The sequence below is a fragment of the Lineus longissimus genome, chromosome 13, assembly GCF_910592395.1.
Source record: "Lineus longissimus chromosome 13, tnLinLong1.2, whole genome shotgun sequence".
Lineage (NCBI taxonomy): Eukaryota > Metazoa > Nemertea > Pilidiophora > Heteronemertea > Lineidae > Lineus > Lineus longissimus.
Genome location: NC_088320.1, coordinates 15,338,456 through 15,355,528, shown reverse-complemented (window position 1 = coordinate 15,355,528; position 17,073 = coordinate 15,338,456). Strand labels below are relative to the sequence as shown.

The 17,073-nt window shown below is 40.7% G+C and overlaps 1 protein-coding gene across 1 annotated transcript; it reads left to right on the top strand.

Annotated features, from left to right (window-relative positions):
• The first annotated feature begins 1,004 nt into the window (after positions 1-1,004).
• LOC135497992 (protein lifeguard 1-like) lies at positions 1,005-16,681 on the top strand. Its single transcript, XM_064788100.1, has 9 exons — positions 1,005-1,127; positions 1,306-1,434; positions 4,443-4,521; positions 5,777-5,830; positions 6,765-6,855; positions 8,810-8,935; positions 9,883-9,972; positions 10,681-10,728; positions 12,076-16,681. The coding sequence occupies exons 2-9, from the start codon at positions 1,320-1,322 to the stop codon at positions 12,226-12,228; spliced, it is 756 nt and encodes a 251-aa protein (XP_064644170.1). The 5' UTR covers positions 1,005-1,127; positions 1,306-1,319; the 3' UTR covers positions 12,229-16,681.
• The last annotated feature ends 392 nt before the right edge of the window (positions 16,682-17,073 follow it).

The window sequence follows — 17,073 nt, the reverse complement described above, 5'->3', positions numbered from 1 at the left end:
GAACGAAAGTCAGGGCTTGGACTTTTACCTCTGGCCTTTCGCCGTGAAATTTTAGATCTACTCTTTATACACAATTGTTTTACACAGAAGTTTTCAGTGCCTGTCGATGAGTACGTCAATTTTACAACTCGTAGGGGCGACCCCATGGTTTTAAAACAAACACGGTGCAGGACCGAGTCGTTTTTTACTTCTTTTTTTTAATCGGATAGTAGGCACCTGGAATGCGCTACCAATCGCAGCTCGGTGCCAAAGTCGCCACGCATGTTTTAAAACTAATGTTATTGATTTTTATTGTAAGAAGCTTGGTGGTTTTACCGTCGACAATACATGCTCTTGGGTCACTGCCTGCAGATGTCCCCTCTGGAGGCAGTGCTAGTACACTACATTTTATGCCATATTTATTTTTCTTCTGTAGTTTATTTATACTTTGTGGTGCTGGCTCACATAGGACATGCCCTGTGCCAACACCACTCTGTACATGTTTCTGTCGTCACTATTATTGTATACGTGGATGTACATGTACAGTAAAATTTCAATAAATAAATAAATAAATAAAGCCCAAGGCTGCTCTGCTAGGAACCCCACGCCTTCTTTGAAATTAAGAAACCCTACGGGGGTTAAAAAAAATCACTCTAAAAACCTCGTAAGACTGTTAATTACCCAAGTCCACACGTATTCGTATTTGGACTTAGGCCTGTCGTTGTACCTCTCTGCGTAAGGTGATGACTCAGCGTTCACATCAGACATCGCGGTAAACCTTGGAGATGGCCCCTCGTCATTACGGATATCCATATATCCAATGCAAAAAGGGTATGCGCCACTTGGCCGACCTAAGTCCCAAGGAGCGAAACGACTACGATTTGGAGCGAAACGACTACGATTTGGAGCGAAACGACTGGGGGCGAAAAGGTCATGGCGCGAACGATTATGAAGGTGTCACCTGAACTCGACATCTCTCGATGTGTAAATCGGAGATGTTACAAATCGCACTGGGATGATTTTGAACAACATTGACCAAACTGCAAAGGAAAATACTGATGCATGTTTCACAATATCGATAGCATAATTCGACCAAATTGGGTGAATTGAGGAATCGGCAGTTTTATTATAACGCATTTAGGGTACCGGTAAGTATTGTATGGTATAGGTTTAAGGCAAAATTGTCTCCACGGCATGGGTTATGGGTAGTCTATATTCTTGACTGCTGCCATAATGAAAGCGTTAATGTTTTGTGGCTAGGCACAACAACTTGCATATCATCTATACATGTCTGTTTTTTTCATTCATGAATCGGCTACATTTCAGTTGACGGTAGCAGAATGTCGTCTCCAGAAGCTCCACCGCCAAGTTACGAGGAGAGTTCCCGCATTGTTGATGACGAGTCCGATGGAGGATTCCAGGAATTTCAATTCTCGGAAAGATCGGTTCGCATGGGTAAGGGTTTCTGTTCGGTTCAAAGTCTTACTTATGTCAGTATTGACAACCTTGCCACCTGTAATAGCATCCCGCAAAGATGTCGTCACTACAGCTGCTGCCCTCTATTTCTAAGTCTAACCACTCTGCCAGTGATCCCTCACCAGCACCAATGGCAACGGCTCAATAGCATTCCGCAACGTTACTATTTATAGCTCACAACGTCATTTGAATAAGATATTGATGACGTTTTAGTCACGTGACAGTCGGACATCGACACTTATTTCTACGCATTTGAGCTTATTTCAAAGTCAATTATCTTTGACCCTGCATTGTTTTAGCATGAATGATACCATAGAGTCAGAGAGAGAAATATTCAGAACAATTATGTAGTATTTCCAACACTCGGACATGTGCCAGATTGAATCTAACTGCCCTAGTTAGAAAGCCTGAATCCATTACGAAACCGCATGTTTGTCCGACATTGCCTGTAATTCAGCGATGGGGAAATAGAGGGCAGCAGCTGCAGCGACGTCATCTTCGCGGAATGCTATTGCATTGTTTTCAAAAAGCATTTAAAACCACATAGTTGGTATCTAATTTGAGGAATTTTACAATAGAAATTGATACCTCAGTGTCGGTATTGATTGTCTCACCAAGTGACCAATGGCAAAACTTTGAGGGTGGAACTAAAATGTTGACCAAAACTTCGGCTCTGCTTGGTTTTGGTCAACATTTTAGCTCCACCCCTGCAGTTTCGGTGAGACAACCGATACCTCCAGTGAGGTAACCGCGAAATTCCGCTCCTCTTTTTTGGCTCACCGTAGGGGAGTCTATACAATACCGCAGTGTCCGTCGTCCGTCGTCGTCCGTCGTCGTCCGTCGTCGTCGTCGTCGTCGTCGTCGTCGTCGTCGTCGTCGTCGTCGTCGTCGTCGTCGTCGTCGTCGTCGTCCGTCGTATCCTAGTTCAAAAACAGTGGCACGTTTCTTAACCGCCAGGCCTATGAACTTAAAACTTTGTACACATGACCCCCTAGGTCAGATGACCCGTGACACTAAATTTCTGTCCGATCTGATTCTCTACTTGGCCACCAGGGGGCCAAATGTGGATATCTAAAAAGTGTGATATCTCGCTTATTAGTGACTTGTTTTCGATGAAACTTTTGTTGTAGGTACTCATAGCAAATATACATCTTATATCATACGGGTTTTTAATTTGACCTACTTTTCAAGGTCACATATGGCGTAAATTGGCCGTTAGAGTGTAAACTATGGCACGTTTCTTAACCACTAAAGCTATGAACTTGAAACTTGGTACATATAACCCCCTATATCACATAGCCTCTGGTGCTGAATTTCAGTTTGATCTGATTCTCAACTTTGCCACCAGGGGGCCAAAAGTGGAAATCTAAAAAGTGTGATATCTCGCTTATAAGTGACTTGTTTTCGATAAAATTTTTATGGTAGGTACCCTTAGGAAGAATACATCACATATCTTACGGGTTTTCAATTTGACCTACTTTTCAAGGTCACAGAGGTCATATGGCGTAAATTGGCCGTTAGAGTGTAAACTATTGCACGTTTCTTATCCACTAAAGCTATGAACTTGAAACTTGGTACATATAACCCCCTATATCACATAGCCTCTGGTGCTGAATTTCAGTTTGATCTGATTCTCAACTTCGCCACCAGGGGGCCAAAAGTGGAAATCTAAAAAGTGTGATATCTCGTTTATAAGTGACTTGTTTTCGATAAAATTTTTATGGTAGGTACCCTTAGGAAGAATGCATCACATATCTTACGGGTTTTCAATTTGACCTACTTTTCAAGGTCACAGAGGTCATATGGCGTAAATTGGCCGTTAGAGTGTAAACTATTGCACGTTTCTTATCCACTAAAGCTATGAACTTGAAACTTGGTACATATAACCCCCTATATCACATAGCCTCTGGTGCTGAATTTCAGTTTGATCTGATTCTCAACTTCGCCACCAGGGGGCCAAAAGTGGAAATCTAAAAAGTGTGATATCTCGCTTATAAGTGACTTGTTTTCGATAAAATTTTTATGGTAGGTACCCTTAGGAAGAATGCATCACATATCTTACGGGTTTTCAATTTGACCTACTTTTCAAGGTCACAGAGGTCATATGGCGTAAATTGGCCGTTAGAGTGTAAACTATGGCACGTTTCTTAACCAGTAAAGCTATGAACTTGAAACTTGGTGCATATAACCCCCTACATCAGATAACCTCTGATGCCAAATTTTGGCTTGATCTGATTCTTTATTCGGCCACCAGGGGGCCATAATGGAAAAAGTAAGAAGTGCAATATCTTGCTTATTTTTAGTGATTCGTTTTCAATAACATTTTTATGGTAGGTTCTCCTAGCAAGGATACATCACATATCATATGAGTTTTTGATCTGACCTGCTTTTCAAGGTCACAGAGGTCAAATGGCGTAAATTTGTCGTTTGATTGTAACTATGGCACGTTTCTTAACCACTAAAGCTTTGAACTTGAAATTTGATACACATGACTCCCTACGTCATGTAACCTCGGACACCGAATTTCGATCTGATCTGGTACTCAACTCAGCCACCAGGAGGCCAAAACTAAAATAGGTAAAAAGTGCAATATCTCGTTTATTATTGACTTGTTTTTGATGATATTCTTATGGTGCTTACTCCAAGCAACGATACATCACATGTCATACCGACTTTGGTTTGACCTATATACTATACATGTACAATGTGTCTTAATCTGGATGAATTACAAAGCACCAAATATCTATACGGTGAGCACAATGGCCCCTGGCCGTTTCATTTAAACGATTTGCAAAAATTTCCAAAAAAGGAATTTGTCACTTTAGTTTTAGGGAAATCACAAATTTGTTCAGTTTTTCAATCGAAAAATATATTTTTGAGTGATTTTTTCTCATGTTGATACACAAAATCTTTAAAAATAAAATGCCCCAAAAATATAGGGTGTTATACTAAAGTATATGTCATGTTATGTATTGCCTATTTTGCAGGTTTTATCAAAAAGGTTTATGCGATTCTGACGGCACAGCTGATCTGCACAATAGGCATTATGTGCATATTCATATTTATGTGAGTATTTACTTAGAAATGGCAGGTTCTCGGCTACTGGGCGACAAAAGAAAGATTGTACACTTTCGATTTTGAATAAAGCCAATAAAAGCAATGAAAAATTCACCAAATAGGCACTATGTTTTCATTGTTTCCAATTGGTTTTGTCGCATAACCTGCATAGTTTAAAGTCCCCTGCACCTGGTTTTACGACAGTAATTCTTGCCGGCAGACACCAATGTCGCGGAAAAACTAGGGGGAACTCAGCAGGACCTCAAAACCACCAGCTGCTTCATCTCGGCCGCAGGACTGAAGTCGTAGTTTAGGCAGGTTTGACAAAGAAGAAGTTATTTTAGAAGAAGCATAATTTTTTTGGACATTTTAAGCCCATTTTATATTCTGAGAAGGTTTACTTGGTGTGACTGATCACTGGTCCAACTCAGATCACAGTCATACTAATGTGCCCGTTATTAGGGCCGTTAAAATGGAACCTAACCAATCCAGATCGATCCGGATCAGTCTGGTGGGTCTGCCGTGTAAACACGCATGAATGTGATCTGGTCAGGCCTGGTTCGATGTCAATGTATACAGTGGAACCTCCCTTAGCGGACACCTCTCTATTATGGACAACCTCTCTATCAAGGACATTAGTTTTGGTCCCAAATTGTTTTTTTCCATTCAATTTTACCTCTATAATCAGGACACCTCTATATTAAGGACATCACTTGTCAATCTCGAAGGTGTCCTTAATAGAGTTGGTTCTACTGCACTTACATCATTAGCAGGCTTGCGTCATTCATGACGTCATGAGCGATGTGGTCTGGTCTGGTCCGGTTCAGTTTGGTCCCGTGTAAACGGCCCGATTGTTTTGAAGTAACAGGCCTCTCAATTACATGATTCCTACACCGTATAACGGTGTAGGCCGTACAGGATGTCCCCAAATTAGGTCTTTTTTTTTTCTTTTTTTTTTTTAATAATATGACCCCTCTGAAGCGTTTTTTGACCCCTAACATAACCAAATATCATCCAAATGGCCTAATTCTATAGTTTTACCCTAAGAATTATGATTTTTCATGTGTATGTGGTGATAACAGTCACTAACTTTGATTAATGACGTCGCTGTTCAGGCAAATTGGTGCGATGAAATGTCCCCAAATTAAGCTAAAAAGCAAAAAAAACATGTCCCCAAAATAGGCTAAAAAAATACAGGGTGTAGAGGTCTCCACGTAATTGAAAGGCCTGAGTAAACTGGTAATCATGCTAATTGTCATTTCAGTCAACCGGTGAAGGAGTATGCTAGGAATAATCATTGGATCATGTGGGTGGCATTGTAAGTACATGTAACAAAATTCACCGCATTTTTTGGGGCGTAAGCTATAATCAATCTGTTGCATAGTTTAGATTAACTAGCAAGTTAACAGTTGATGTGTGGGTTTTGCATTTGGGTCTTGGTTGGAAAGTGAAAACTTACACTGTAGCTTTCAACGTATTAGTAGTAGTTTAGTGGTAGTTTTAACTGTTGTAGCTTTCACCGAGACCACCCCTGATTCTCTGATAGAATGCGCATGGCTGGTCACCAGGGCTCAACGACATCCGGGAGGTAGCAACGTGGTGATGTCATGACGTCATTTACGCTGTAGCCAATCGTGATCACTTGATACGATGAGGTCATAGAGCTGTGCTAGTTCGAGCATGGCACACAGATGGCGGTCCCGTTTCACGATCACTGACAGGAGAATCTTGCCTCTCGTAATAGTAATATAGATGTACTCATGGAATGGGATGAGGTTTTTGGCAAAGTGCAATAGACATCAAGAGTTCCCTATCCTATTATCAATGGACCAGTGGTTGCTCATGGGTGCATTGACGCATTGGCATCAAATGAATACAGCTCAACCCTGACTTTAAAGGGACACTATAGGCAGTTGTTAGGTAGGCAAGATAAACTTGCACGGAGTTGCCAATAGGGGGCCTTTCCCATCTCACAGTACGTCAAAACTATTCATGCTTGTACAAGGAAAATATCTTGTGCTGAATCTTACTTGATCTTGTACAGTTACTGTGCGTATAAGTCACCTGAAGATGGCCAATTTAACCCCTGCTTCTGCCTATAGTCCCCTTTTAAAACCCCTTTTTGCGGGGAGTCCCTTCTGTCACCTCATGCTCCACCTATTACCAATTACAATTTACATAAAACGAAAATGCGAAATCAAAAATTAAAATGAAGATAGAGTATTTTTTTAACTCTGTTTTTTTTCTTTCAGTGTTGTAACAATTGTTTGCATCATAGCCCTGGCCTGCTGTCCTAATGTGAGAAGGACGTCACCAACTAATTTCATCTTCCTGGCTGTTTTTGTAAGTGCAATTTTTGGTCGCTCTTGTTTCTTGGTACCCTCTGTGAGATGGCAAGTAATAAATCAGATTGGACCACACTAGTGATGATACGATCAATGAGGTCTCAAGACCTATCAACCAGGTTAAGACCTTGGGTACATGGATTACTAAATATCCCTGCAGTGCTCACATTTTGCCACTTTTCATCACTATTATTCTTGGTTTTTGAGGAGTAACAGTAATTGACCCCCTGAAGCCTTTTCTGCCCCTGGAAATGCTCAACTCTGCTCCTAAATGCCGTTTATTAATGCCTGAAACACTCAAATGTGTCATTCTCATGTGGAGACACAGAATGAGAGACGTACTTCACTGAAATTTCGATCCAACTTTGATGGCTTGCCACAATAAAATGTCCCCAAATTAGGCTCAACTCTTTCCCTGCCGAACACGTTGAGAAGAAAATGGTTAGTTCTCCGTCATAACACCAGATGTCACCTCGGTACTGTACCAGGTAATGGTTTGATGTGTTCGGCTTCCATCCAGATGATCGTCTGCTCATTCTACGCATGCATTTCGTGACGTCTTCAAGTGAAAATGGCGGGAAAAACCGCATGTTTTCTGCTGAAGAAGTAAACCTGCAAAGTACCCCTCTGCAATGGAGATTGTTTCAATGACTACCCTCTGCAATGGAGATTGTTTCAATGACTACCCTCTGCAATGGAGATTGTTTCAATGACTACCCTCTGCAATGGAGATTGTTTCAATGACTACCCTCTGCAATGGAGATTGTTTCAATGACTACCCTCTGCAATGGAGATTGTTTTAATGACTACCCTCTGCAATGGTGATTGTTTCAATGACTACCCTCTGCAATGGTGATTGTTTTCATGACTACCCTCTGCAATAGTGATTGTTTTCATGACTACCCTCTGCAATGGAGATTGTTTCAATGACTACCCTCTGCAATGGAGATTGTTTCAATGACTACCCTCTGCAATGGTGGTTGTTCCAATGACTACCCTCTGCAATGGTGATTGTTCCAATGACTACCCTCTGCAATGGTGATTGTTTCAATATCTACCCTCTGCAATGGAGATTGTTTCAATGACTACCCTCTGCAATGGTGATTGTTTCAATGACTACCCTCTGCAATGGAGATTGTTTCAATGACTACCCTCTGCAATGGTGATTGTTTCAATGGCTACCCTCTGCAATGGTGATTGTTTCAATGACTACCCTCTGCAATGGTGATTGTTTTAATGACTACCCTCTGCAATGGTGATTGTTTCAATGACTACCCTCTGCAATGGTGATTGTTTCAATGACTACCCTCTGCAATGGTGATTGTTTTAATGACTACCCTCTGCAATGGTGATTGTTTCAATGACTAGCATGGAAATAAGCAGTACAACTGATGTGTAGGTGAAAGATTAAGCTGAGACAAAGAAAATAAAACAGGTTTCAAGGATTTGTCTTCCTGTTTTTTTCTAAAAATTATTGAAAATCTGGTAAAAATAGTGAAATCGCGGCAAACTGAGGGATATTAATTAAAAATAGCTGTGGCAGGGGAGGAGTTAATAGTTAGAAAAAAATATGTCCCAAAAAAGGTTAAAAAATAACAGGGTGTATATGTGACCCGCTCTACCAAAACTAGGCGCTTGTCGCATCTGAACTTGACAGGTTGATACGGACTTGTTGTTCATTTCCCTATTGTAGACCTTTTGTGAAATGTGACCAAATCAGTTCGTAATAGATTTCACAAAAGGTCTACAATAGGGAAATGAACAACAAGTCCGTATCAACCTGTCGAGTTCAGATGCGACAAGCGCCTAGTTTTGGTAGAGCGAGTCACATATGTAATTGAAAGGCCTGTATGGTCAGTCTACGCCATCTATTTCAGAGCTCTGAAAACAGGCTTGATTCTTTCCTAATGACGGTTAGTGCATGAATTTGTACAAACATCTCTTCTTTGCAGACCATATGCGAAGGCTTTCTGCTTGGAGTCATCTCCAGTTCCTATGATACGGATGCGGTGATGATGGCTGCCGGCATCACGGCCGTGGTAGCATTCGGCCTCACTATATTTGCCTTCCAGACTAAGGTAAGTTGGATACAGCCCTTATTAGAGTCCAGTCTAAATAAAGGTCAACCGAGAACAAATTACAACAAAAGGTTTTTGGCATCATTTTATTTGTTGGACCATTCTCTACAACATATCCAAACTCTTATTTTCGGGCGGGGGAAATCGCATAATTTGCATCAATTCAAAATGGCCGCCAATTATATGTGTCTGTCAGTAAAGTTGAATCGAAGTTGTCTTTAGACAACTGTAACTCACTCTCAAAGTTAAAGTAAGTCAGAGTGGGAGCTGTAAATGTTGCAAGAAATAATTTTTTGTGCATTTTATTTTAGTTTTAAGACCTACATATGTGTTAACTAGATGATATTTACCCATTTATGCCCAGATTGTGAAGTTTAATTGACATTTGTGATGAAAGTCAGCTCGAAAAGGCATAATAAATAATGGTCAAAAATGAAGAAAAAAGGGTGAATTTTTTTCCAAAAAACTTTCCCACTTAATTTATCTTTGTTGTAACCCTAGCAGGCCTTTCGATTACATCATTTTCACACCGCTATACGGTGTAGGAAATTTGGCATGTCCCCAAATTAGGCCCTGAAAAAATGTCCCCAAAATAGAAAAAAGGGGTAATTTGACCCCCTGAAGCGTTTTTTGACACCTTAAATGACCAAATCTCATCCTAAATGGCCTAATTTGATACTTTTCATCCTAAAATTAGTTTTCAGGTGCATGTGACAATGTCAGTCAATAAGGACGTCGATGTTCAGGCAAATTGGCACGACGAAATGTCCCCAAATTAAGCTAAAAAGCAAAAATACATGTCCCCAAAATAGGCTAAAAAAATACAGGGTGCAGAGGTCTCCATGTAATTGAAAGGCAAGGCCTGCCTGGTGCGGTACACTGTTTTTCAGACTGATGACAATTGGCAAATACTCAGCCAATGATGCATTCTTGGTTTATCATTTCAGTGGGACTTCACAATGATGGGTGGCATCCTATTTGTCTTTCTCATTGTGTTACTAGTCTTTGGTATCATTTGTCTTATCATCAGGAATAGGGTAAGTCTTCTCTCATCATGATATCATTCTAAGCCTTGTCTGGGTGGCTTAACTCATGATTAACTCTTTAACTGCTACCGTCGCGGAATTGCGACGAGGGCCTATGCGTTATTCATTTTAAGTGTCATTGAAAAGATTTTCTGCTCTGTAGTTTTTTCGCCTACTGATAGAAGGCATGCAGGTATGGGGTGATTGTAGCTCCGGTTTAATTGTAGCCCCTGCCTATGATATTGATTGATATCCCCATGCATAAAACAATGCAGGGGCTACAATTACCCCATTCTACCTTATATCGTTTTTATGGCTGTTTCGAGGAATCTTACTCTTCAAACTACAGTCTTTTCAAAACAGCTTATCGGAGAAAAATATATTCCGTTGTTCTAAAGGGTTAACACTTTCAGCACCAAGTTTCAGTTTCAGTTTCAGCCCCAAACACCCCATTTCAGACCCCCAGGAAAAAAATCTATCTTAGAAAGATATGAGCTCAATAAGGTTTTTTTGCAAAAGCTTCCTCAACACCAGAGCTTGCTAAATCAACAGAGAAAAGATTACTGTTCCCCTTGCTGTGTTTACTTTTTCTGCTTCAAAGTGAGAAAAAGTGACCCCCCCTTTTCAGCACTCCCGGACCCCAGAAATCCCCAAGTCAGAATTGCTTTTCAACTGATGTTAAAGCATTGATGTTACTGCATCTAACATTGTCTCTTTCAGTATGCCTCCATTGCATATGCGTCATTGGGAGCTCTAATCTTCGGTTTTGTAAGTATAAGTTTTGTCAGTTGCAAAAACTTTACCTTGTGTAGCCCCACTGAGTTTCTTCAGTGGATCTTCCTGTTTATGTGATGAGAAATTTTAAAACATAGGCTCGACCCTCCGATGGGTCAGCACCGATTCATTTTTGTGTCCATAGGCAAGGCACTTAACCCTTCTTGCTTCTCTCCACCGAGGAGTAAATGGTCAACCTGTGATAGACCAGCATCCTGTCCAGGGGGGAGTGATACTCCTAGTGTCTTAAAGCTTTGGAGACCGGGATAAGCTCTGGCCGGATAAGCTGTTCACGGCGCTGGTTATACACCTTTCCAGAAATGGGGCGCTGAGTGTCCGAAATAGTGATGTCATAAGGGGAAACTAGGCCTTATGGTGGAGGGACAAAGGAGATAGTCATGGTTGACCAACACACTTGAATGCCTTTAATGACGGACAAGGGGGAAAAAGTTAGTTCCAATGCAACTTGCAAGCCACCAATTTCGGGAAGCATGTATAGCGTGAATATATTGGAATAGCGCCTGGCTACTTGTCAAGCCTGGTCAGTATCTATAGGCCAGGAAGAGACCTTCGGTCGGCTGATGACAATAGACTAGTACTTCCAAGGGCCCGGAGCAAATATGGGGAGCGCTGCTTCTCATTCTCCGCGGCTGTTTTATGGAATGGGCTCCCTTTTGAGGTCCGGCAGGCAAAGAGCCTTGCATCATTTCAAACGATGCTCAAGACCCATCTTTTTTCGATTGTTCTTCTTCTTCTTCAGCGTTCGCTCTGCACTTGGAGGGGGTCATTCTCCTAGGAGTAATCCTCCTCCAAGGCGGGATGAGCGTATCCTGCGTGCCACTACGGTTAGGCACCAATTGGGTTTATTGGCCTAGTGGTCCGACTTTGGCGAGAGAGATAAGAGTCCACACAAGCTACTCATGTTTCTCACTTGGTGGGGTCTTAGCTTGCCCTGGCATAGACACCAGGTACAAGGAACCTCGGTTTTGAGTCTCATTCGAAGGACTGTGAAGAGCCGGGAATTTTAGTTCCTTGAAAGCCACGCCGGTTCATCCAGACATACGATCCTGGGTTCTCCCCGGGATCGAACCCGGGCCCTATTGCATGGTGGCCAGCAGTGTAAACCACTAGGCCATTAGGCTCCTTGTTTTTTTTTTGTTTTTTTTTTCGATTGTAATTTTGTTATGAATATTGTAAAAGCGCCTTTGAATGGATTTAATCTGAAAAGGGCGCTTGAATTTAAATATGGTATATACATACATACATAGCCCAGCTGACATTAACTTCAAAACTTTTCACTCTTATCTATGCTTCATTGACTTGAGTTTTCTCTTTTTTCAGTACCTCGTCTTTGACACCCAGTTGATGCTTGGCGGGAAACATCGCTACGCACTCTCTCCGGAGGAATACATCTTCGCTGCTCTCAATCTCTACCTGGATATCGTCAACATGTTCATGATGATCCTGTCCATTATCGGCCTGGCCAGGGGATGAATTGCTTCTCGGCAATACTTAAGAGCCATTGTTGCTTGTCATGGTTGTGGGAGAAATAGACATGAGAATGTGTGCATTGTAGTGCATTTCTGTGCAGGCAAACTGTTTTTGCTTACATGTACAGTAGAACCTCTCTATTAAGGACACCATGGGACTGACTAGGACTGTCCCTAATAGAAAGATGTCCAGATTAAAGAGGTGAAATTGAATGGAAACAACCAATTTGGGACCAAAACAAGTGTCCTTAATAGAGAGTTGTCCTTAATAGGGAGGTGTCTGCTAAGGGAGGTTCCCATGTACTTGATAATTGGTTTGTTTGTAAGAATATGGGTGAATTTGTTTTTAGATTAAGAGTAGTTATTGGAACTCTTGAGAGTTTTAAAAATGTGAAAAAGTTGCATTTAATAGTCATGAGTGAAGATATATTCTTTTTGTGCTTGTGAACTTGTCAGAAACATTCCTTTATTTTTTTACAGAGTTGTTATTGGATATTAACTCTTTTTTAGCCTGTAAATCTTTTCACGCGGTTTGAATTGAAAACTGAGGCGAATTTTAGAAAATGAGACTTTCCAAATCGGCAGATGATAGCACAGATCTGATAACTACCAATCCAGCTATATCCGATTGAAACGATCGTCAACACATCATCATATGTTGCTCGAGTCCCACAAGTGTATTTAGGGCAAAGGCATCATGTGACAGTGCAGGAAATTTGAATTTGAAAAACCGTGAGTATACGGTCTGTGGCTGTGAAATAAAATATGGCCGACCGTGTTTATTCGGCTTGCGGGCTGAAAGCGTTAAGTTTATTTCATCGATATCAGCTGAGGCTCTTCCTAGTCAGTTATGTTCTAGTCACCTGAGTTACTTGTCCTGAATAATGTTCCCCTTTAAAAGGGGTACACCGGGTCACCTGTCTTGGGTCAGGAAAATAGATGCAGTTATAAATATTGCCGTAATCATGCATGCAACTTTACTGAAATTTGGTATGTATAGTAATTGTATACTGTCTTCGCAATGGCAATATTGAATTATATATGCAGTATGTATTAATTTTCTGCATTGGAATTTTCAATTCAATTACAAATTTCAAATTTTTAACAAACAGCCTGGGCTTTTAAACTGGAAAATATTTTGGTCTGTTTCAAATGCAGGCATGAAAGGAAAAGTTTGCGAAATCTTTTTATCTACTCTTGGCTCTTCATCCTGCTGTTCATGACTTTCGAGAATGTTATCATCTTGTTATCTGTCTGCAGAAGGTTGTGTTGTTTTTTACAGAGTTATGGGGCCTCTTTGGGTGCCCTCACCATGAGGAAACCAGCCCTGTAAAAATTATCTCCTCACCATCCCCCACCAACTAATGGAAAATGCCTTAGATGCCGGGGGGGGGATGGATATTTGATGAGGGGAGAGTTTCTGAGGAATAGCTTATTGACTCTCAGCTTATCTGAGCCAGGTAACCTCCTGCTGAGTTGTCCAACCAAAGGCTGAGGTCAACATATGTTGTTACATAACCGATCTTGCTATCACATCCTGGTTGCCTTGTAGTCGACCAAATTACTTCTAATTTTGCCTCATCAGCCCGAGTGTTATCACTGGTTACGCTGGCCATTAGGTAGATAAGGTAAATATGCCGATCATCACTGTGTGTAGTATCAGTGGGGTACTTGAAGTTGGAGGGCGACTAAATATTTTACAGGGCTGGTTTCCTCATGACTTGGTTAAGGTTTTCATTGAAGCCTATTTGGTGTTTATCAGCTAGCTTCTGTCAACTGTGATATCTTCAGGATTAAGTTAAAATGAGAATGTTGTTTGTATTACATGAATATATTGGTGGTTCAGGAAAAGGGAAATGCATTTTTGCTCTCTATCGTATTAAGTTCATATGAGTTTGAAGCCCACTGCATATGAATTTGTTGAAACTTGACATTCATGGCATTTGTATCTGTCTTCACACTGGCAATGCTGAAATTTATTTGGCTATCAGAAATTTTCAAACTCAATAACAAATTTCAAATTTTTGACCAACGTCGCAAGCATAAAAAAGAAGTTTCGTAAACTAGGTCAGTGACACTGCCGTTTTTCTTTCAAACTGTCCCAGGAAACATATGGCACTCCACCATATTAGGGTTGTTTACATAAGTGGCCTGATGAGTCCCAACAATCACAATTATGAGGCTCTTATAGCGCTAAATTCAATTGGTTTCAGTCACTCAAAGTGCTTCACATTATTACCCCTAGCTATGGTCTGTACATTCATGGTTCAAGCTCTTCTCTCTGGGAGATAATACAGCTCCGAGCTGCAGCTATATAGCGCTCAGGACTTACATTCTGCCAGCTAATTAACTCCCTAACTTGGTGTAGGTTATGCCCAGTGTTCATCTCACTTACACCCAACCTTTGCACAACTCAACGCACATTATTACATTATGTTGCACAAATGCTCAAACCAGGATAACCTTCACTCGGTACCGATATGCATGCATCATGTACCTCATGTGGCACCAAGCTTGCCGCAGCTTATACGAAGCAGAGGGTATGTTAATGAAGACCGGGACTGTGCCTGTAATTTTCTATCCACGACATTTCATTTTTTCTTCAAAGCCAGTTTGTTTATTATGCTGCTGGTGCTTTGATAAAGTTAGTGATGTTTAGAGTAGGCCTTTCTTTGTTTGGATGGCTTCCCTTGCAGTGTAGGCACACTACCTCCAAGTCTTTGATAAAGTTAGTGATGTTTAGAGTAGGCCTTTCTTTGTTTGAATGGCTTCCCTTGCAGTGTAGGCACACTACCTCCAATAGCATCCCGCGAAGATGACGTCACTGCAGCTGCTGCCCTCTATTTCCCCATCGCTGAATTACAGGCAATGTCGGACAAACATGCGGTTTCGTAATGGATTCAGGCTTTCTAACTAGGGCAGTTAGATTCAATCTCGCACATGTCCGAGTGTTGGAAATACTACATAATTGTTCTGAATATTTCTCTCTCTGACTATATGGTATCATTCATGCTAAAAACAATGCAGGGTCAAAGAAGATTGACTTTGAAATAAGCTCAAATGTGTAGAAATAAGTGTCGATGTCCGACTGTCACGTGACTAAAACGTCCTCAATATCTTATGCAAATGACCTTGTGAGCTATAAATAGTAACTTTGCGGAATGCATTTCTGTCTGAAGACTGGCACTGCTTTGAATGAGGTGTAATGCAACACAGTAGATCTCTCTCTGATGGCTTAAGGAATTGATACCTCACTGGAGGTGATGGTTGTCTCACCAAAACCGCTCAGGTGGAGCTAACATGTTGACCAAAACTGAGGCGTTGCTGAGGTTTTTGCCAATATTTTAGCTCTTCCCTTGCGGTTTTGGTGAGACAATCAATACTGACAGTGAGGTATCAATTTCTATTCTAAAACATCTCAAATTTGATAACGAATATTGTGGTTTTAAACGCTTTTTGACTGCTTCCATATTTTGTACCAACCCAAGCGGTAATGGTTGCCTAACCATAACCATGGTTGCCTGACCATAACCGCTGAATTCAAAACGAGGCTTCATTGGTGCATAGTGCATTCACACTGTAAACAGCAGTTCATTATGAATCTGGATTTAACTCTATACATGGCAAAGTTTTTCAGAAATGTTGAAATTTGTTTGCCCAGATTGTCTGTGCCATTACATGAGTATTTATTGGTTTCTTCCTCCGTCAAAGCAGTATGTTTGGTTGTAGAGACTTGTTGGTGGTTAGTCGCATTGATAGTGAAGAGGTCTGTTTTGGTGAGAGACTAATGAACTTCAAATAAACTGGTTAAGTTCTACATTGTAATGGTCTGAAATCGTTTTGCTATTATACCCAATGGGTGCAGCTAGAATATCATCATATCAATCAGGAGGCCAGAATATATGTATTGGCAAGTATAGATTACTTGATATTTGTTGTTGTCCTGCTTCAAAAAGGTACATGTAGGTAGTCATGCTTCTGGTATGATGTATTTGGCATAGAAACGAGTTGTTTCTGTATAATCTTGACTTTATTGGTGAGGTGCTTCAGTTAGGCCACATTTTGTTTATTTATTGGATTAAAAAAAACGCGGGAGGTCATTTTACAGAATGTGGTGGAGAGAAAAATGAGGGAATTTCAACCTTGTTATTTTTTTGAGTCCTTGTATGATCTGAGACTAAAATTGAATAAAGATAATCATGCTTTTACTTAAATTCCCCCGTCCGATATAGAATTTAAGTCTAATGGATTTTTTAAAATCCCACTCCACATACATGTAGGCTTTGAGATTGAAGAATGTTTTTTTTTGGAACTTCCACCCAACCCACATTCGTTTTGGATCTGAAGTTTTGTAATCCAACTAATAAAAAAAGTGTGGCCTGATGCCAATCTTCATGTGTTTTTATTATTATTCAATATACATAATACATGTATGTACAGTAATGCTATGTTTGAGATGGAGATAAATTATATTAATATATATTACAGCGTTGTTCTTGAAGTTCCTTCTGACAGTCCCCATGGTCAGTGCTTTATATTTGCATAGGGCAAAACTTGATTTCAGAAGCGACTGCTGTGCCAAACTTGGCTGTAACTCTTCCTATGTTTGTGGTTGAATTTTCAAAAAAAGGTTAAAGGGAGAGTATAGGCTGTAGCCTGCTAGGGTGGATTAAGTTTCGTCAAGGCATCAATAATGGTCTCTCTTCCCGATTGTTCTTCTCTCAGTCGCGATCAGGGTCGTTTTGCTTCCATGTCTTCTTGTATACCACTCTGGTCGTTTTGCTTCCATGTCTTCTTGTATACTACTCTGGTCGTTTTGCTTCCTTGTCTTCTTGTATACTACTCTGGT

Bases quoted from the DNA above. Each gene is read 5' to 3' on its own strand.
- LOC135497992 (XM_064788100.1), top strand. From the start codon at position 1,320: ATGTCGTCTCCAGAAGCTCCACCGCCAAGTTACGAGGAGAGTTCCCGC. The intron at 4,522-5,776 runs GTGAGTATTTAC...TTGTCATTTCAG, and splicing joins ATGTGCATATTCATATTTAT to TCAACCGGTGAAGGAGTATG. The intron at 8,936-9,882 runs GTAAGTTGGATA...TTATCATTTCAG, and splicing joins TATTTGCCTTCCAGACTAAG to TGGGACTTCACAATGATGGG.